Below are 22,519 nucleotides of genomic sequence, written 5' to 3' on the forward strand. Positions count from 1 at the left end.
TTCTAGGGTTTTTTTCCCCCAGTAAATTTCAACTGCTTACACCATTCATAACTGTACAGAAATTTCAGGCTTTTTACTAGTGATGTTCATAAAGCTTGAAAAAAATGCCTTCTTAGCCATGAGACAAAAGCGAGCCATGAGACTTTTTCTTTATAATACTGAGCTACTACTTTAGATATGTTTGCGTTAATAGTTGCTCTGACATCTTAGAGGGCAAAAATTAATTCTGTATAAAATCAACTTTTTTTCAGTATTCCTGCTTTCATTTTTTAAAGGAGTAACTAGGAAATCTTTTTAAAAACCAGTGCTATTACATAAATATACTTCACCAAAGAAGTCCAAAGAACTTATTATGTGCTTCTTTATACCAAGTCTGTGATGTCTCAATCCCTCTTTTGAAGTTGGCAGTAGATACATCAATACCTGAATGCTGCGGAGACCAGGGAATGGCAAACTTCTTGAAAAGAAAGGCTTCCAATGTTTTGGTTTGCTGATATCAAAATATATCCTTCCTGGGGAATCATATTCTTGCATATTAAACCAAATCTGCAGGAAAGCAAATTTGGTTTAGCTTTCAGCATATAATCAACACCTATGGAACACATTCCACTTACATAGCAATAAAATACTATGTAATGTTAACCTCCTGTAGCAATTTTTTCTGCTGTTCTGGGCCGCATTTCCACCCCTCTGGACTGCTGCGCAATTCTTTCTGAATTCTGATTAAAGTCTTCCAAGAGCCCACCCCAGTACTGTGGCTGTGATGTCTGGTAGCTGCTGCACCCCAACACTAATGCTTTTTTAAGTGTACCTTGCAGAATACAAGCAAAGACTGCAGACACACAAGTCAGCTTCTGTGCACATTTTGTCAGCAAGTGGAACCCATGTCTTGCACTCTCCTTCTTTACAGACATTTATTTTGGCTTCTGCACCTAGTCTGGTGCATGCAGGCATTGTAGGATTCTTGTTCAAACAACGTTTAAATAACTATTTCTAAGGCTGCAAAATGTACCACCACTTAGTATGTAAATGTGTGTGACCCTTTGTAACTGAGGTTGTGTGTAGAGCCTTCTAGGACAGTGGTTCTGCCCCAGCTGGATGTGAGGTGGTGTGGCCCTCCTGGCTGAGACTGGTCGGTCTCACTGAGACTGGAATTAGGTGCCTTGAAAGATGATGTTGTGTTCTGCAGTTCAAGTCAGTGCTCAAGTAAGTCCTTAGTTGCTTCTGCCAGCAATTAACAACTGAGTTACATTTTTCTTAACTGTAGGTTTAGTACTGCTTACAAAAAGCCTACCAAACCAAACAACTCTATCATTCCCCAAAATGCTTTCAGTGAAACAAGTGACACTTTTAAAATAAATGTGCTTTAGAATCTTAAATTCTCATCTAGAGTCTGTGTTTAGACTAGAATATAGAAGATTAAATAACAAAACTCATAATGCATGGCATTCCAAAAAACTGAGGAGCAAACTTTTAAACTCAACTTCCAGTTTCCATTCAAATAAACCCTAGGGTTCTTTTTTTAAGTTTGCCTTCTATTTTCTCATTTTCAGACTTTCACACATCTTTCTACCTCGTTATCATGCCCCTGTATGTGTCCTCAGAACGTGGGAAGTCTGGCTTCCAACCAAGTCAGGGAATGCTGCTGGCAGGACAGTTCCCAGGGTTTCCGAGCCTCCCAGCACAGGCTCAGCTCCCAGTCTGTGGCTGCTCCTTCACACACCCAGAGCTGCCCAGCTCTACAATTTCTCCTCTCTTGCCCCACCATCTCAGAGAGTTTACAGCCACACAATGAATAATACATTATGAACATGCACTAGTATTACTTGTGTGTTTTCAAATAAATGGGAGGACTTGATGCCAAACAGAAAATCAGTATTGTTTTTGTGCCCTGAGGTGCCAGCTCTGTGTTGTGCACATTGAACCATGTTGTGCCTAGTGTCACATGGGCAACTCAAGTGACTCCTTTTTACTTTTTTTCTCATTTTTCAGTCACATTTCACCTGCAAACTATTATCTTTGAGGAATGACTACTCCTCACCTAAGCAGTTGTAATCTTAGGCCGTATCCACTCTGGAAAACATGTAAGTAAAACTCAGTGAATTACATTAACAGATTTCTTGACCTACCTAAATGCTGATTTAAAAAAATCTTTCTTATTTAAAGTAGCTGAAAAACCTACTTAAGATTTAATGGTATTTCTAATAAATGACAGCCTAAACATATTTACAACGATGAACAAATGATGCCAAAAAAAAGAATCAAGTTATTAACTCTTACGTGTTTAGAAATGTGACAAGACTGGGCACACTTACATTATCACAGCTGATCAGACAGTACACATTTTGTAAGGGGCAGAAAGTATCATACTGCCCATAAAAACATCCAGTACTGGGATTCCAAATTACATACTGACTTTGTTCCAAAGTTAATACATATGCAGTTGGTCCCTAGGAAGGAAAAAAAAAAAAAAAGTATGAGAAAGATGTTTGAAAACTGGCTACAAGGACAGTACGCTTTGTATTCTTTGTAATACAAAGTTTTTACTATTGAGGTGGATAGTGCTTTTTAGAGCAAACTGCTTGGAAGAATTTACAGGTTCATTACAGTTACATTACTTATATATTAATGTGGTAGAGAAATGTCAGACATGCAGAGCTCCAAGCCATTCCTAACATATACAGTCTGAAAGCTCCTGTCTCAGCTACAAACTGATGTGAAATTCCACATACAGGAATGTTTACCAGATGCCACTTCAGTATCAACACATCCTGCTTGGCTACTGCCACAGCTCTCATCCATGGGCAGCCTCTGAGCTGAAGGACTCCCATCTAGGCAGCACACTCTGTGTCTCAGCCATCAGCCTCCCCTCTCAGGCATGTAAGGAATTTCCCAGCTCTCTTTATATTCTCTGTCAGGAATCCCTAAACTGCTCTCCTATGTTCTTGTCATCCCTTATATTTTCCAGGTATCTTGAAATACCTGGAATAAATTCCCTCCTTACAAAACACTTTATTAGTGACTAGCATCTCCATCAGATTTTGAGGGGAAGGAATGTATCTGAGTACCTGTTCCAGTCACTGCAGTATCTCAGAATGTGCTTAAGAGACTAGCTTAGACAGAATTTTTTACCAAACAAACCTTTCATATGTATGCAGAAATTTGCATTATAAATAGTTACCACCTTTTTGAGAAGTCCAATATTGATTATGAAATCTGAGTGCTTCCCTGAGAACAAAGGCATCTCCCAAGCAGCAAAACAAGCTCAGTGTTTCAGTTCTGGGCCAATCTGAGCCCAGCTGCTGCCACAGTGGCTCCCAGCAGCCCAAGGCAGAGCAGATGCCGCACCTGCCTGCATTACAGTGGGCAGAGAGAGAGAGCCTTGTCCAGCCTGAACCAGTCTATCTTTACTATTGCAGCTCTGCCATCAGCCAGAGAGAGAATCAGCAGATGTGTGTGACCACTAAGAACCCCTGGCATGCCCCTAGCCCTCTCCTATTACCTCTGTCCTATTACTTCCTACCCCACACAAACTTGGTCAGAGTCTGTGTATCCATGACTGAGATGCTGTGAAGGGACCATCTCCATCAATTTGTCCTGGATACACCATTTATACAAACTAAAGTCAAATCAAGGGTTACAGATACTTGGTACTATATTTTGATGACAACTACTACCAGTTTCAGCATGGAAACAGAGGTCCAGGAAAAAAATCCCAGGCATATAGTAAGATATGCTTTCAATTTTCATTTACTTCTCTGAAAAGAATCAGTTCCCAGCACTAATCTTTAGATAATATCCTGGAAAAACACCCCAGCAAGAAACAACTATCCATTGTTGAGGGCCAAAGACTTCACAAAAAAGAAGTTAATACTTAGGCCAAATGAAAGAATCCTCTTACCTCAGGAATGGCATTTCCAATGATAAGCCAGGCTTTTTTCCCCATACCGAGAAAATAATTACACAAGAGCACGGCGTGTTCTTCCTCATCTCCCGCCAGAAGATAAAGAAATTGCTAATTGAGGCATTAAAATAAAAAAAGGTTTTTCTAGGCAGTTATCAACTTAGAATATTTGATAATGTTTCTTAACAGATCTGAAGCAAGGAGTCCTCTCAGATCTCTGCAACTGGTCTTTACTGTTTATTGGTCACTGCTTCAACACACAGGATGAAGAGTGAATGGTGTGACAAAACATGAGATCGGAGATCTTATCACAACAACCAGGGTCTTTGTCTTTTTTAGAAAGACTATTTTCCATTAAAGTTCTGAGTTGATAAAAAACTTCATCTATGATAAACAATGTCTGCTGTTATTCTCTAAATGACAGGATTGTGTGACAGAAGACTAAATATCCCATTATTGCTTACACTACATGCAATGTAGTACCTTGGAATGACAATGATCCATTTTAAGTGTAGTTGTAAAGTCTCCATCAGTCAGCATCCCTTCACTTGTGCATGTCTATGACATTATGGACTGGTTTATAACTGAGACAAAATGGGAGATGTTTGGAAGCCCTAACATATTCTTAGCTTATTACAACCTATCAAAGATAAAATTTTTGTGTCAGATCAGAATAAGCAACTTCTTTCAATCTTTAAAATAAATGTCTCAAAGAAAAATATTCCTCACAATAACAGAATCACAGAATAATTTAGGTCTGAAGGGACCTCAAGAGCTAATCTAGTACAATCTCCCTCCAAAATCACAGCCACTAGGATGTTCTGTCACATTCAAGAGGGTAAAGAACTTCTTTTTAATACACTGCTTACATCTGATGTACTCCATAAATCACAAATTCCAGCAAATGACACACTGTCTGGCAAAAAAGGAATCAAAGCAACATATCGAGCCACCAGTTCCTGCAAGAAAACAAAACAGAGCAGGTCACCCCTTTTAATTCAAAATGCTCTAGTGTTATTATACCAGATGTGAAGAATATTGCTCTTTCCACTCAGTGACAAAACACTGAGTAACCTCAGTACAGTAGCAGCTAGCAAAGACTGATATGATTTACTGCCTTGGAGGCTTGGCATAATTATTTGTCTTTTAAAGGACAATACTCATTAATACACTTATTTTTTTTCCTCAGAAAAAAACAAATATTATTTTACAGTATCATTATAGTTGGACTGTGTATTACACGTAGTCATTCATAGTCATTACTACTTTTATTTGGATCTGTAGTTTCTCCTTTGCAAAAGGTGTAGCTGTACAGCAGAGACACAAAGCTGAGATTTGCTTATGTGCATGTGCATAGGCAAACAAACAAACATCTTGAAATCTGTATCCCAGAGACTTCACTATCTTTTCTAAGTACTTACTGCTGCTGTTTGAGATCTATCTGGGACAGCATCAAGAAGCTCCTGTGGTGGATTCAGAGGTTTGATGTATCTGGTAACAAACACTGTTTTTCCATCAAGGTCAATTACAGTTGTTAGGCACTGGCGGCTTGGAAACTTTGATGTACATTCAGCTTCATATTTTTCTGCTGCCTGGAGCAGTTTCTCATCTTCTTGGGTATCAAACTTCAAAAGACAGGAGAATTTATACAAAACCAGTTTTACTTATAGTTTGGACTTAAGTCTTTACTATATTTGGCTATATTTCACCATTTAGAGGACAATAAAAAGAGTGCTAAATTCTTTTCTAATAGCACTTTGAACTTGCCTTGTAGTATAAAATTTTGCTTACAGACATAAAAGGAAGGTCAAAGCAATGGAAAATCAGGTAATTTGCATTTACTTATGAATGGCCATAATGATCTATACATATAAGCTGGTTTTATTAAAGCACCTAAAAATGTAGTGAAAGTTATGGCCAAGTAACCTTGGGAGCATGAGGATGTAACATGACATATTAAGTCAAAAGTAAACAATTATGGTTAGGTACTAATCCTATGTGCTATTCTCACAGCACTCCATTAAAACCACAACTGACATTAAGCATAAAATCCTAATGATTTTTATATAAATAATACTGCAACGACACTGCTCAATGCCAACATATTTGCAGAGAAGGTTCAAGTGATTTTTAGATGAATCCTTGTAATTCAGATGTGTCTAAAATTTCCACATTTTAAATGGGATTTTTCAGAAGCAAATGTAGGACTCAAAAGCACATATTAATTATATCACAATGACAATTATTTAATGATGTTACCCAAGATGTCATCTTTTAAAGGTATTAAGATTGGTCAAAATTATCTATTTAGAATTCCTTGTATACTTCTAGTGGTGCTGAGAATTAAAGTTCATCCTTTGTAATATTTTTGTTTAAAATAAGCCACTTTCATTTGTTACTCTTCTTAAACTGAGGTGGAACAGCTGGGCACTGCCCTGCAGCTACACCTCCAAGTTAGAAGAGAAGGCACACAATGGTGATTCTTCTCAACCATAATTAAGAGCAGAAAGCAGAGCCTCTGGCATGTTGTAAACTTAAAGGTAGCAATTTACTGCAAATATTACTGGCAAATAAACAATTACTATGTCACAGTCAAGTAACACAAACTGCAAAAAGGTTGCTGAATGGCACAAACCCAAGCTAAATCTTAAACTGGGAACAACAGGAGTATCTCAACTGATTTATTAATATTGTACCTTCTTAAGCATTTCATTCATCTAATACAGGTTCAGGAAGGACAGCAGGAAAGAGAGGAAAAATAAGTAAAGAAACAAAAAAGGTATCAGAAAATTAAACTAAAATTATGCATAGCATCCTAAAACACTACACAAGTATTTCAAATTAACTGCAGGTCAGGAATAGGAAGAAAGTATGGCAAATTATTTAGGTTTTTTTTTTCCATAATATGCCAAACTCTTTCTGTAATAGGTGTATGTGTTGCAGCTGGAGAGTTGCAGCAAAGAATTGTAATGACTATTGTTGTTAGTCTAAGGCACTTCTGGCTTACTAATAAAACTGAAAAAAATAGCAGCTGCTGTTTAGGAATTATGATCTTCAGGATCTCAAGGCATGCATGAAGCCATAAATAAAAAATGCTCATTTGAACAATGTAAGAACAGAAGCAAGAAAATACTCTTTGCACCTGCCACCTCCTTTTTGTCCACTGTTCACGAATACTCCCATGAATGCTTTTTTGTTTACAAAAAAACCTACATGCTCACAGCCAGGAATGCCAATTTGCTTTCTCTTAGGACTAAAATTAGATACCTGGGCAAAGGTATCTCATGCATTAAGTGCACATCTCACTTAATGGTGCATCTAATTAAATTGAACTAAGATAAGAAATTTAAAATAAACCACTCCAAATTTGTATGAATGTCCTTCTGTACTTGCATTCATGTCCTTTGGTATAGTAAGGAGAGCTATTAATATGCATCTCAAGAACTGCACCACTGGAAACAAAGAGCAAGAGTATGATGAATTAGTGATTAGTTACCTTCTCTCTGACAGACTCTCCGGGGATGAGCTGTGGTTCAATGGTAATAAACAATGTTATATATGAGCCCTCACTCAGATTTCGCACGGAATCGTAACCTCTCTCCACGCCCACGTTCTTTTCTTTGCTGTAGCCAAGGAGGACTGGAGGAATATTCACCTTAAATGTACCATCAATCTACAACAGATACAGAGAAATACTTCTCATTAAAAGCAAAAGTTCCTTCTCACATAAATTTGCTACTTGTGTCTGCATATTTTCTTCTTTTGATTGTTAAAGTTACAAAATAATAAAATCAGAGAGTATGACATTTATGTTGATTAACTGTGGGGAAAACACGAGCTATCTCATTGTTAAATATATTAATCACAACTCGATTTCAGCCTCTTTTGCATATTAAGAACACTAATATTTAATGAAATGGAAATCATACACACTAGTTCACAGAGCAAGAAGAGTGCTGGCCTTTCACTACTTTTCTTTCAAACACAAACTCTACATGCTGTTTATCTGGAAAAATGAAAAAATGGCAAAATACAGGTTGCACGACTAAGCTTCTCCAGGCAGCAGCAGACCAACAGGCCCTTGCCTATAGTGATGTGGGAAGGATGCTCCAGCATCTCAGAGATGGACCCTCTTCCATGCACAGCCTACTGATGCTTCTTGGGTGGAACTAGAACTGGGCCCTTCTATCCAGCTTCTGTATGGAAGTGCTCTGCCAGACCCACCAGCCCTTGGCAGCTCCCCCAGCTTCCAAAAACAGAGAATAAAGTCTTTCTGAAGGGCTGGGTGAGACAAGAGATGCCCACTTGCTTGGGCAGGTTTCAATACTGAAGTACCCAGCTTTAAAAGAAAAGCAAAAACAGTAAGCTCCTGATTTGGACACAACTGAGGCAACTGCCACCAGAAAGGGTATCTTCAATGAACAGATGACTCACTAGCATGGCTCATCAAACATTTAAGAACAAAATTAAGTTTTGATGAGGAGAAAACTAAATATATCACTCAAAATTTCTGCTCCAGTATATTAGAACAGGATGATGAAATGCTTCGTTTGCTACTGAAATTTAGTTGCTAGATGCACCTTGATATAACCACTGTGCTGATCAGGCTTTTTCAAATTCCATATAGAATCCTGCTCAAATGCAAAGAATCTCTACTGCTGGGAAGATCTGTACAAGCACTCGCACTCTGCTTAGGCAATCACAAACTCCAACACCTCCTCAAAGAGACTCAGAAGTGAATCTGGCAGGAATTCTGGAGCTACTCTGGTTCTACAGCAGAAAGACCAAGAAGTTGAGTTGACATCAGTATAGGAAATCCTTAAATCTGGATGGTGGCTGTACTGGTAAGCAGTCTGTTAAAATGTCAAGTCTGCCCATTAGGTCTCTCTGTGAGCAGATACACTTCTCAGGTGGATTTCATTCATACAACATGGAACAATTCCCTAAAAATGGGCATTGGATCATGTTATCATGCAATAGCAATGATGATCACATTATGTGACATTTTCTGCACAGGATGGACAAAGACCCATGAAAAGAAGGTCAGATCTTCTTACTACTTACATCTTTAAAATCAGCGTAAGCTTCATGCTACAGGGCACCACATGTCTCAAAGAGATAAATGAACTGATTAACCTCCCAAGTTGAAGAGCACGTATTATTTATTAATGATCTAGCAGAAACAAGTGGACTAAACCTGGTTAGACATACACTGTCCAAAGTTTCTCAGCAATGAAAAGTATCCCATGCTTTCCTGAATCCCATGACAATTACATTCTGTTACACTTTGGAGACAACCCAGGAAAACCACTTTGATCACCAAGCACTGCCCTCAAATTAAATGAGACTCCTATACACTTTCCCTCCACCCAAAGAATCTGGGAGGCTCAGAGTATGCCTTGAAGTCCTTAAGGTTCTGAAAAGTGCCCCATGTGGCCACAGAATAGCAAATGAATGTATCATTAGGAATCCAACTGATGTGTCAGTTTATTACTTCATGAAGATCCTGACTTTTGTGATCAGATTATTTGATCTACACAAAAGAGCAACTTCCATGCAGAAGAAGTATTACAGTATGATAGGGAATAAGTAGTTAAATGTAGTAGAATGGAAAGAAGTAGTTTCCTTAAATTAAGTCCAGGATGATGGGCTGGACAAAAAAAAAAATTTCCTCTGAAGAAGTGCATGTTTTACTACTACTCTCATGACTAACTGTTGCTATTTCAGGAAGAAAGCTTCTCTTGAAAAGTTCTAGAAATGGAAGAAAGAAGTGGTTGGGAGAAGCAAATATCAAAACCTTGTGATTCATGGAAAGTGTGAAAAAAAAGTTCAAATTTCCTCACATATCTAGGTGATTTTATTCCTCGTTCATCTATCTAGGCTGTGCAATACCACAGTCCTCAAAAGCCACTGAGAAAACCACCTAAAAAATCTGTGCTTTTAACATTGCTACTGAAGGAAGTCAGGCTGCATTGTCACTGTTGAGTATATTTTTTCTTCTCCCTTCAAAACCTTTAACTTACTGGGAAATACTCACCAGATCTGTCAAAAAAATCCCAGTGGTTTCAAAGACATCTTCAAACAATTCCATTTAAAAAAACTAACAATTACAAAGAACATAATTAAATCTGACATTCCATTTCCAGCCCTTTTCCATTCTCAGTTCTGTATTTTACTTCAAATAAAATCACTTACCCTTGTTTGAAAATATATGGTAGTAAATGGAATCTTAACACATCCCAGCCAGTGTCTCTCAATACGAGTGTGGATTCCACTTCCTCTTTCACGATCATCCTATTAAAAAGTTGCCCAACACAACGCTTTGTAAGACAGCTTCATTTCTTTTAATTCAATCAACAACTGAATCAATGCATTAATAAAAATTCTGTTACTAATTTTCTGTAAGTATCAGCTCCATTACTTGTGCAGCAGTAATTATTCTGCACACCTTTCAAGCACACCAGATGCTGAAAACATGTAAGAGCACCACAGTCCATGATAAAATGTGCTTGCACTTTAGGGTTTAAGTCCTGTATAACCTGTGATGGAGAAATTAAAACTTGGACAAGGAGTCCACAACACTCTTCTTAGACAAAGTAAATGAAGCTCTGGTCTTACTAATGAAATATTTTATTAGCGTTTAGAAAAGTCTTTTGAAGTTAAAATTGTAGGAAAATCTAAGTAAACCCTGTGAAATGCAAAAACTGTTTTCATGTGTACTGCCTATCAGTTTTCCAAATCTTTTATGATCAGCCTATAATTATTAAAAAAAAAATCCTCTGGCAAGACATCCAAGTTTCAAGTGTGTAGCTTTCTTCCTTCTGATTCATCAAGTATCATTTCAGTTTTGAGGACAGAATTCTGTTCCCAGTGAAGTGTCTGCATTATTTATTTCTGGATTATGTTTTCAAGAATGTTGAGTGCTGCTATTTTTGTGTCTGCTGAATTGACTAGGAAAGCTTCCACTGGATTCAACAGGGGAAGGAGTTATGCCAACACTGAGAGCTTACAAAAATTTCTTGTTACTAGTACTTGCAATTCTTGTCTCATTCAAAAAAATTACTATAAACAACCAATACATGGTTTGGGCTTTTTTTTTTTATTATTATTATTTCACCAAAGAGCTTGTAAAACAAGATGAGACAAAGCATAACAAGATAGTTAGCAAAAAATACAAGAACTGGGATCACTCATCTGGAATGAAGTAAAAAGCTCTGATTAAGGTAAAGAACAGAATTCAGATTACAATTCATGATGCCTCTTAATTTTAGGATCTTCAACTTCATTAAGTACCAGTAAAACATATTACATACATGTGTTCAACTCTAGCAGCATTTTATGTGGTACAAGTTGAATTTGTACAAAGGTTAACACTGTAAAGATTGCTCCCTCTGATAACCTTGCAGTATTGACGAGATATAGAATCATAAGGAATGACAAAACAGAGAAAAGAGAGGCACAGGATGGGGGAAGTTATTACATGGAAAAGTCTTGTTCTGACAACTTCAAAAAGCTCACCGTGTTCTCTAGTGTACACTGTCCTTCAATTATGAACTCACCTCTACAGCATCATGAAGTACTTCATCAAAAACATTAATGAAGACTTCATCTTTTACTGACTGCAAACTGTGGGTGCTGTAGTCACCATTAGGAGCTCTGAAGAGGTTAAATAAATCAAAAAGGTGATTTGAACAGTACAGGAAAATGAGGATAAATTTTCACGTTCAAAATAAATTATTATTATGCAGAAATAATTTGGTTTCATTTTGCCATACCTAAATGGAAGCTCAAGCTCCTCATTCCAGCAGGGGCTTGGACCCTCTGCTGTTGTTGTCCGGCAGACTGTTCGCTGAAAAGAAACTTCTACAAAAGGACGAACCAAAACCTATAAATAGATATCAAAACAAAGGAAACAGACCTCTGTGGAAACTCAGAGCATATTAAACTACACATTTCATGCATTTAGAGAAACATACGTTGTGGCAACCAGGCTGGTGCAGCCCAGATATAATTTTAATACACTTTAAATATTGCACTTCATTGTTTCTAAACATTTATGAAGCTTTTAAAAATATTTTACACACTAGCATGTCCAAAAGTTTATGTGTATTCAAAATACTTGACTTATTTATATACAGTGGCAAAACCGCATTTTCTTCTGGGAGTGGAAAAGCTACAGGCTATCTAATCAAGGAAAGTAACTGAAATAGAACATGTGATCCAGACACCACTGGAAAAAAGTGCACTTATATCCTCTTATCTGTAATCCAAGAAGCCTACAGCTACAATCCCAGTTGTCCCTGAAACTGGCTCCTTTACAGATAAGCAACTTCATCTAGACAAAAGAAACCCCTAATGTGATTAAAAATGCCTTATTTAACATTCAAATGCATATGGAAGAAGCTTTTCTACATTTCAAACAGCTGTAATTTTGAAGGAAAATCACAAGGAAACCAGTAAAAACCCTGAAGGTCTTTAATTTTCATTCAGAAGGATGCTGAATTTAGTTTTAATTAGCAAGCAATTGTAATTTCAGTGTCAGCCATAAGAATGGCTGTGCTGATTTAGACTAAAAGTGTACTGGACCCAAAGTGCAGCCTGTGAAAACAGCCAGCAAACAACACACACAGGAAAGTAAGAACTGAGCAGGCATAGGTGGTATTTTCTCCTATTACTCTTCCAGACTTCAAACATTTTCAGATGAAAGACTTTCCTAAGTCTGTAATGATTTTTCTATTAAGTCACTCCCAATGGATCACTCTTCACATACTTGTCCAATACTCACTTCAGCACAAACCAACCTCTTTCATCCACAATAATGTAAGCAACTTCTCTGGGCACCAACCAACTGCTGAATAAAGAATCACAATCTTCTTTTGAAGGTTTGTTTTGAACCTAACTCCTACCAGCTTCATTTGCCCATCACTCACATTTGTACTTACAGTGCCAGAAAATAGTCAATCCTTATCCAGTGTCTTTGACTTGTGATTTTGCACCTTTCTACCATACTTCTCCTCCTCTGCTCACAGTTATGGGTGTTCTGGCTCAAAGTCCCACCATTTTTCACTGGGCAGAAGCCAGTCTGTGTATCTGATCTCCTTCTCTGAACCTTTTGCAGCTTTACTCTCCTTCTGGAGATAAAGGAGTGGGCAAGGCAACCTTTCCAATAAGGTATCTTTCTGAGGGTGAATGCTACTGTCTGTGGAAAATGCTCACAGCTTCACAGAAAGTGCCAATTTTGTAACATACCTGGCTGAATGCCCAATCTGGGCTGTTAGGCGGGCTCTGAGCTGATGGAGAGGCTGCAAACATCTCGTTAAAGGACCTTGAAGATTTCGATGGCTGTTGAAGTTTGCTACAAAAGGAAATAGACAACAACAATCAGGGAAGACAGAGAATTCATTACAAAATATGAATCCCTCACATTGTCTATTAGCCATACAGAATTCTGGAAATACTCCTGATTCTTTTTGTTACAATTTTAACCTTGGGAAGATATTTATTAGATCAAATAAAACAAATAAAATGCCAGACAGGAGTATTGAGTTTATACTTCTTATAAGCCTCATTGCAAAAGAGTACTTGGTGCCTGGAGGCTCTCTTTTCGCAAAGGTTTATCAACTGCAGACTTTTTTTTTTTTTTTTTTTTTTTTTTTTGGCATACCCCACACAATCTCTTTGAGCTACAAGATTTTTAAGTTCAAGTAGTTGAATTCCTGCAGAATTCATGAACAGTGTAGATCTCATGGTATTCAGGAAAGGCCTCTATGGCAAAAAAGAATTCATACAAAGATCACAGACTTGTCAACTCATAAGTGAAGACAATATATGTTAAAACATTTATTTTTACGGCACTTCCACATAACTTTTTTTTTGTGATAAGACCACATTATAGACCATAAAATAGTAACAATTCACATATAAATCAGCTCAAAATAAGATACCATATAATGCAAAAAGACTGGATGGGGTTTTAATTATTTTTGTAATTCTGATAATGAATTGAATTTTTCATCTTCTTTTTCCTGTCAATGAATTGCTTTTCTCAGTATCAATTTATTTACAGAGTGCAACAGAACCTCTAATACAGTAAGAGAAAGAACCGCTAACAATGCTAAATTCTGTAACTGACCAGCTTGGAAATACCTCTGAGTTAAATGCAAGGTGTATTAATTTTGGGAGAGAGAAAGAGAGAGAACACTGCATTAATACACTGCTTCTGGAGCCGAATCAGACTGTTCAGTGTCTCTACATGACACACCATCACACAGTGCAGGCATTGTCTTGATGTGCCTGAGTGTAAAGGTCACCTTTAAAATAAGAGCCACATTAGGCTCAGTCTATTAACTTAAATGGTTCATCAAGGAGATCAACATGCTACACTCAGGAGACAAATAGAGTATCCGACAGTGAAGAACTGGATTTTTTAATATTTGTTTTTGGTATTTAATTAAGATATTATGAATTAAAATTTCCCTGAGTATTATCAAGAGGCTTCCTTAAGGGATAATTCATCTGGTATTACCAGAGTTATAATGCTGTCAAAGCTGTAACTGATCTCTGACAGTTTCTGGTAAAACATGTCTTGAATTTCACAGCTACTGAAAAATTATTGTATTAATCTACAAACTTACAAAACATCATCATTTGTAAAAAGATAAATGTATATATGTATGTTTTTATCATGAGAATCAAAACAACACACATAGCTGAATTGTAACATCTGTTGCTTCATCTGTCCTCAAAACAGCAGAAGCCAGAAAATGAATCTGCACTGGAAACAAGCTTTTAAACATACCTCATCACTTGTTTTCTCACTGGAATATCATAGGCTCTGATGATGTTCACTAACAGTTTTATGTCTCCATCTGATAAATTCTGTGCTGTGACCTTCTTCCTTTCTTTTCTTCTTGGCCTTAATGGTCGTTTTGGCTCTGCCAGTTTAAAGAGGCCAAGTCCCAAAATGCTAATAATCATAAACCAGGTATTTAGTCAGTTTTGCATAGAATCCAGCATTCTAGTGTTATCATGACCCACATGAAAACTATGCACTAACACAAAAAGGAAATATTTCCTCCTGCCAGTGCCAAACAAAACTCTCTGAAATGTCAAAATGTTGCAATAGTTTAGTACTGCACTAATCCAGTTCTGTCTTATATTTCAGGAATTGCAAAAGAGTTTTGTTGTTTGGGGTTTTTTTCCCCAAAAAATATGTAAGGTGCAAAAAAGACAATTACACAGCTTCAGTGTAATTAAACTACTTCAAAACTACAGTGCTATAAATAAGGGATCTAACAGATGATGATAGCCAGTGTATGGAAAAGGCAAAATATCTATCTACACAGCAAGGTACACTGAACAATAGGCTACAGAGAGGAAGAAGAATCAATACACCACAACATACCCTGGACCCTCAGAACTTATAACCCAAGGCGAAGCAGAACCAAAGGAAAAAAAGAAAAGCAGGAAAACAATAAAATAAAGACGTGTGTTTCATTTATGCAGATGTATGTAATGTTTACATCATTGATATCAACTGCAGACATTCAAAAAACACATTTAAAAACTGATGGCATTTGAAGCTAATGTCATTTCTTACTTCTATGTAATAAAGCCCCACAGTAATTACTGTTAAAATAACACAAAGTCATGAGTTACTGAAATATCTCACTAAGTGAATATTAAATAAGCCACGGTGTATTTTAAATTCAGTAGCCATAAATCTCTGCAAATAGAATATAATATGAATTAGGATTCATGATGAGAAAATATAAATGAAGCATTTTATTTTAAACAAAAAAGCTAATTGTAGTCTTGTTCAGATTTTTTTCTACTTTGATGTGAAAACATCAACTAAAACCAAGCATGAAGTCTTTTGTAAGAGAGCAAGTCTCTGTGTCTCCAGCAGATGGGACTGTTTAGATTTCTACAGCTGGTTGAAAAACACTTTGACTGTATAAGGGTGTTATGTTGAGAGTGAACAGAAACAACTTCTACAGGAAAGAAAATAAACAAGTTTTGCAACTTGTTTACTTACACAGATTTTAGTAAGCAACACTAAGAGCCATCTACACTCTGATGACTGATATATGTTAAAATCAACAGGTATGGGATTTGAAACAAAAATCCAAAGAAAGCGCTCAAGTAGTAAAAGAAACAATAATCTTAGAAGAGAAAAGCAGTAATTTCCAAACTCAGTATCTTTTCTGAACATAAACAGCATATGACAACATTCAGCATCAGCATGAGAAATATATAGGAAATAAAACAAAGTAAATTACAGTTAAAAATTGATTGCACATTATTTACAGGGCATAGGCACTGACTCTAAGTAGGCATCACCTACAGAATCAGTCAGTAATAGTGTTACTATCTCTGATACTTGCCTGAAAATTGGAAAGATTCAATCCATAGTCCACCAGCTGGACTATACTCAGCTCATCAGAAATGCATCATATCCTGTTATACCTTATTTACATGTTGTCACATTATTTCTGTCAAAACCAGACTTTATCTTAAAAAGTTTTTATTACACTTTTTTTATCAATGCACTGTACTGGCAGAGGTGTACACAGTGACTGGAAGTTTATCTGTTATACTAAACACAAAGTCACATCAGTCAGTGACATCAACACACTTTATAAAATAGAAATTAAAAAAGCAGGTGACTTTACATTTTTTTTTATTTGGAACAAATAAAGATAGCTCTCTTACCCCAGGCCTGGAATCTCCTCTTCATTGACAAGGTCAGAGTGAATGAAATGGTGTTTTGCTATGAGGAAACGGTTGATTACTGATTCTCGAACCTGTGAATGGGGAGGGAGAAGGAACAAAAATTCATTTCTAATCCAAACCCACTGCCAATATATGCATTCTGATTATTAAACACAAACAAAACATCCACATACATGTTCTTCATTTTTTCCAATTTTACAAGGGTCACAGTTGAAAGAAAAATTTCTTTCCACCAGCTATTTCTTTAGAATGTAAGAGCAGTTCATTTTACCAATACAATGCTTCTCTAGAAACATACTGGCTAGATTGATAGAAGAATATATGAAAACATACAATCAAAAAATTATGTCTTTATCTGCTTACAGCTCACCATCAGAAACAATTATGAAAACAAATGACATCTATTTTCCACATCTAAATGAAGTTGCAGAAAAGGCTGTAGAGAAATCTTTATGGTACCAGTTATGAGGATCAAAAGAAATACTTTGAACTACAGAACTGGTGAAGCCTCTATTACAAATTTCAAATAAATGTTTAAAATTCTTAGTTCCTTACATATCTTTGCTGAGGTCATAGAGTGAAGCACAGAGATGAAAGTCTTCCCTCATCTCCTAACAACTATGTGAAAGCAGACTGAAAGAATATTTTGTCATTTTTTTCTAGCACTAATGCTAGTAGTGGCTTTATATTCTGTGCTAGTACATCAGAAGCGATACACATATAAAGATCACATTTCAGAGTGAATTGAATTTCAGTTCTGATACAAGAAATCTAATTTTCTAGCCCATCTGACAATTTACAGAAGTGTAAAGTATCCAAGTACTGTTTTAAAAAAGGCTACTTGTATTTAATCTAAGAAAGAGGTAAACAAAGGTACTATAATGTATGCTCTTCTGTACTACTCCATTACTATTCTGTGTTCTGCAAAACCCATATGTTCAATGCCATGCAAAACTTATGGGGCTGACACAGACATGACAGCTTTGTCAAAAATAATTTTTTATACTATCATATTGAATATGGACTTTGGCACTTGCCTGGAAGATTTTCTTTTTCTTTCTCTTTCTTTCTAGACTTTTTTCTCTATGCTTCTTTCATGAAGCATTCTTTCTAACCAATAATTTGTTTTGTCCTACTTTAATTCATCCTTATCATCATATTTCATGTTTTGCTGGCAGGCAAGGATTTGATACACTTTTTGATATTTACACAACTGGTAAGAAACTGGTAGCCATGTTTCACGCTTGCTTTTTTGCCAGTCTGAAATTGTAAACTTTTCTTGGTTAGATGATGAATATTTTCCTTCTTTTCCCTAAGGATTAAAGAGAATGTCATCTTAATATAATGAAAACTAGAAAAAGTAATTAAATCAATATAAGGGGAAGAGTTACTCTAACACCACAATGAAGGTAAATGAAGATACGCCCTCTGCCTTAGGCTGCAGGACAAGATGCTGTGTATTACATTAAATGATTTTTAGAAGTGATTAGGGCCACTTTCATGGAGATAATTAAGCTCTTAGCATGACAGCTCACAACAAGGAAAACAGGGAGGAGGGAAATCACTGAATTCTTGGGACTCAACAGCACAAATCTCTGGGGCACTGAAGCAAAGAAGAATTTTCAGAACTGACAGAAATATCCAGGATGGCTTGTCATTTTGTATAGTGCATCATTCTCAATAGCATTAAATAACACAGACCTCCATTTGTTCAATTACATTAGTTTCAGGCCTAACTTGGAATTTTAAAGATGTCTGTAGGTCACGTTTAGAGATGAATCTGATGAATCAGATTTTAGTATTCATGGAAATAAAGCATCCATGTACAGAAGCAACATATGGCCTACAGGAATATGGTGAACCACATATTTAGCATCTTACCTTCTGTAGATAGCTGGCAACAACTGCTCTATGTGCATCTAGGTAATTTTTGCTGTCAATCACATCCCTCTCTTGCACTCTCTTCTCATAGTCCTAAAGATATTTATTACAGTTTGTGCTTCAATATACATTCAATGCTTTATCACATATAAGAAAAAATGTTAAGTATTTCATTAATAATAATGTATGGACCGCAGTAAACTACAGCAGATGTGAGAAGTTTGTAAAACTATTTTTAATGCTAGTGTATACAATATATGCTAAACTTTCATGAATAGAAACAAGAATACAATTCAGTTACAAGATTCATGTAATTTAAATTACAATGAATAACTTGACAATTTCTCTCTCCTCTTTTAAAGCTGAACTTTGACCTGCTGCTATAAACTAAAATTCCATTTGAACTGGAAGTGGCTTCACTTATTGCAGCTTTAACAGGAAGATTCCTTTACAAGCAGAAATGATGCAAGATTCTTGGAAGATGGTCTGAAATCTGAACTGTGTTTTAATACTAGTAAGTACTTTTTCAAATAATTAGTAATTACTTTTCATAGGGTGTAAAACTCAGTGAGTAGAACTGCACTTGGTTCTTAGGGAGAAGTATGTTAATGGGATATCTCTCAGGGCTGTGAGAGATAGATGGACTACAGTGATAGCTCTACTTAGAGATGCAACTTCTATTTACAAGTTTAGGAAAGTGTCTCATACATTAAGAAAAGGCTAGAGCTAACACTCAGCTTTCAAGCAAAAATCAGAGCTTACAAGTCAAGAGGATCTCCCAGGATCTGAGATTCACACTGGCTTCAGAACCACAGCTACTTATGTAAAAGTACTCAGTAAAAATTAATCTTCAGGTCTGAGCTCTATGAGTAAGGACAAACAGCTCAACATCCAGTTAGTGTCCTGTAAAAAGCAAAGTGTCCCTGGGATTGATGATATTCGGTTTCTTCACAAGTGACCTGGATGAGGAAACTAAATGTACTAACAGCAATTTAGCCAAGGATACTTGATTAGGAAGAGTGGTTAATATGAGTGACTGAACCATAGTTCAGAGGGCTCTTTATGACTTAAAATTATGACAACTGAAGCCTCAATTTAAAAAAGGGAAAATTCTGTATTGAGGGTGGAATAATTTCATGCACTGGCACAGACTGAAAAGCAACCAGAAGAATAACAGCCATATTGAAGTAAGTGTGGTTTAATGACAACCAGTGACATGTTCTTTTGGCAAAAGGCAAACCACAGGATACGTAAGGATCAGCATGTCCTACAGACAAAGGGAAACTACCAGCCTCTGCAGCCTGACACTTGAGGGGGCATACCTGAAATACTGCAGCCAGTTTTCAGCTGTCAGTTCAAGAGGCATGTGGAGACACTGGATGGGATCCACTGAAGGGCGACTAAGACAGCAAGAGGCCTAGAGGAGGTCTACAAGAAGAGGTCAGAATCTTAGAATAATGTAGACTTGAAGAGACTTCTGGTGGTCATCTGATCTGAACTCTGAGAGTCAGAACAACTCCAGTCAGAATGCTCAGGGCCTTGGACAGTCGAATTTCCAGTATCTCCAGAGATGGCAATTTTATAAACTTGATGGACAATGCGTTCAAGAACTTGAACATGTTCTTTGTGAAAAATGTTTTCATTATATTTAACTGCAATGCCTCTGGGAGTAACTTGTGTCTATCATCATCTCAACTCTAAGATGAGTCTCCCTGTTTCCTCTGCACCACTGGGTACCTGAAGGATGCAGTAAGAAAACCCCTCAAGCCTTGCCTGCTTAGGCAAAAACAACCTTAGTCCTTTCTGCCTCTCCTTGTAGATCATGTGCTTCAGCACTGCACATATTCTGGTAGCTCCCTACTGGACTTACTCCAATATTTCAGAGTCTTTCTTGCACTGGGCAAGGTGTTCAAATTCATCAGTCTGGTGAGGAAGAGATTAATGAGCAATGCAGTATCTGCCCACAACTCTTTGAGGGGCAGTTACGAAGGGCAGGGTGCCAAAATCATCTCTCTTGTTCCAGACAGTACAAGGGAAAGCAGCCACTAAACACAACCTGGAAGGCTCAGGTTGGACATGACTTTTTTTTTCTTTTTTTTTTGAACAATCTCTGGAAGGATAGCAAAGCACTGGAACAGGTTATCCAAAAAGGCAGTGGAGTCTCCCATTTAGAGGTTTTCAAGACTTGGCTAGACAAATAAACAGCTGAGCTCATCTAGTGCTGGCAACAGTACCACCACTTCAGTAGAAAGCAGGACCAGATGATCTCCAGAGAATATTTTCCAAATAGTATTTCCATGATTCTACAAACTTCCAAACCTTTTTGCCAAATTGCTAGTAAATCAACTAGGAACATTATCACTTGAAACTTAAATTTTGAAGATCACAGCATATAATATAAACTTGGAATGGGCAATCATAGGTTTATCCAATTCATCCTTAATGGAAAAAAACCAACAACAACACTCTATCGAAATAATTCTTAAACTATGGCTTTCAAATTTTGAATGCTAACATAAAATGAATGAAAATAGTCATAAAATGAACTGGTTTAGAAAGGTACAGCAAACATGTGGTACATCTTTATATAAAAGATACAAAACTAACCTAAAATTCAAAAAATAATAATATTTATTGCAAAGGGATAGATATGTCTGAATTAATAAATATTTTTAAAAGAATGTATCATCCAATAGAAAGGAAAAAAAAATTTCAAATAAATCTATGTCAGAAGAAGTAGGGATGAAACAGCATTTGCCAGAATCTGAGGTGACTCTGATCCTCCTAAGCCAATGAACCCACTAAAATGCTCCTTAGCTACATGAATTGCTAAGAACAAAAAAATGCATGACTTAAAACTAATAACAGAGTTGAGATAAAAATAACTGTAGTATAACCCAAATAAAAAAAAATGCACACATTGCATTTCAACAAGATAATTAACAGGCAGGCAAGGACAAAGTAAGCTAATTGGAGAAATGTACTAAAACAGATGTATCTGTAACACAGGCTCTAATAAAACAAAAAAAGTTGTTAATTCTTAGAGTCATTGCTTCTAACAGTCCCCCCCCAAAAAGGGCTCAAAAGCCCTAAGCCTGAATAATCTCTGAATTACCTTTTTATATCTAAAATCACTTTTTAAAAAAATATCTCAACTTTAACGAAAACTAATAACTTATAACATTTTTGTCTACAGCAGTTTTTCTGTTTTATTTAACTCTTAATGAAGTATGGCTGTGGAAATATTGCCTTAGACGGGAGCTAGTTTAATTAGATGAAAATAATAATAGAAAAGACTGAAGGAATAAAATTCTTGTTTTTTTCATGTCAGCACAGCTTTGCATTCTTTAAAGAACCGCTTGGCTTAACTGCAAATCAAATATTATCAGCATTTAAACTAGAAAATAAGTATTTCAGATAACATTCTACCTGGAAGATTTTCTCACTGATTTCTCGTTCATGTAAAGGGACTTGCTTATAGTTTCGGAACTCTGCCACCTCCTCATTTCTGAGCTGCAAGAGTCGGAATCTCTTTGATCTATTAAACTCCTCATCAGAAACAAAATTAAATTCTTGCTGCAACTGTTCCAATCTGAAGAAATCAGGAACATGTGCCTCTCCACTTGTAGTAATCTAAATTAGTAACAAAAATATTAACTTTTACATACAAAGTGACAAATATCTATAAAATAGTTATAATAAATTTTACGTGCATATTGCAAGGATGTTCATTTTAAGCACAAGCAATAAGGATGGCTCACACAGACTGAAACACCAGGTAATTTATAGTAGTGTTTTACTGAGCAAAGCAAATGAGATTACACATTACAGATTATAATAAAATTCTATTTCCTTGTATCATAAACAAAAGATGAGAGACTATGAAAACTGTAACATATCAGAGTAACCTAGGAAACTGTACAGTAAAGGAGATCCATTTACAGAACTTCAGCTTTGTAAATAGCTATGTAAATTAAACAGCTATGTAAATAAACAGCC

The 22,519-nt window shown here is 36.4% G+C and overlaps 1 protein-coding gene across 3 annotated transcripts in view; it reads right to left on the reverse strand.

Annotated features, from left to right (window-relative positions):
- Window positions 1–22,519, reverse strand: part of CC2D2A (coiled-coil and C2 domain containing 2A) — a 54,841-nt gene that overhangs the window by 3,828 nt on the left and 28,494 nt on the right. For 2 of the 3 annotated variants that reach the window (XM_053940754.1, XM_053940753.1), the window contains exons 18-32: window positions 21,950–22,153; window positions 18,521–18,613; window positions 16,619–16,710; window positions 14,703–14,870; window positions 13,154–13,259; window positions 11,680–11,789; window positions 11,464–11,560; window positions 10,100–10,198; window positions 7,401–7,577; window positions 6,601–6,621; window positions 5,326–5,529; window positions 4,774–4,863; window positions 3,902–4,015; window positions 2,316–2,450; window positions 424–546 (exon numbers count right to left, since the gene is read on the reverse strand). In XM_053940754.1, coding sequence (XP_053796729.1) covers window positions 424–546; window positions 2,316–2,450; window positions 3,902–4,015; window positions 4,774–4,863; window positions 5,326–5,529; window positions 6,601–6,621; window positions 7,401–7,577; window positions 10,100–10,198; window positions 11,464–11,560; window positions 11,680–11,789; window positions 13,154–13,259; window positions 14,703–14,870; window positions 16,619–16,710; window positions 18,521–18,613; window positions 21,950–22,153 — 1,833 coding nt within the window. The remainder of the gene's footprint in view (window positions 1–423; window positions 547–2,315; window positions 2,451–3,901; window positions 4,016–4,773; window positions 4,864–5,325; window positions 5,530–6,600; window positions 6,622–7,400; window positions 7,578–10,099; window positions 10,199–11,463; window positions 11,561–11,679; window positions 11,790–13,153; window positions 13,260–14,702; window positions 14,871–16,618; window positions 16,711–18,520; window positions 18,614–21,949; window positions 22,154–22,519) is intronic. The other variant, XM_053940755.1, reaches the window with a different exon arrangement.

Source organism: Vidua chalybeata, chromosome 4 (genome assembly GCF_026979565.1).
Source record: "Vidua chalybeata isolate OUT-0048 chromosome 4, bVidCha1 merged haplotype, whole genome shotgun sequence".
Lineage (NCBI taxonomy): Eukaryota > Metazoa > Chordata > Aves > Passeriformes > Viduidae > Vidua > Vidua chalybeata.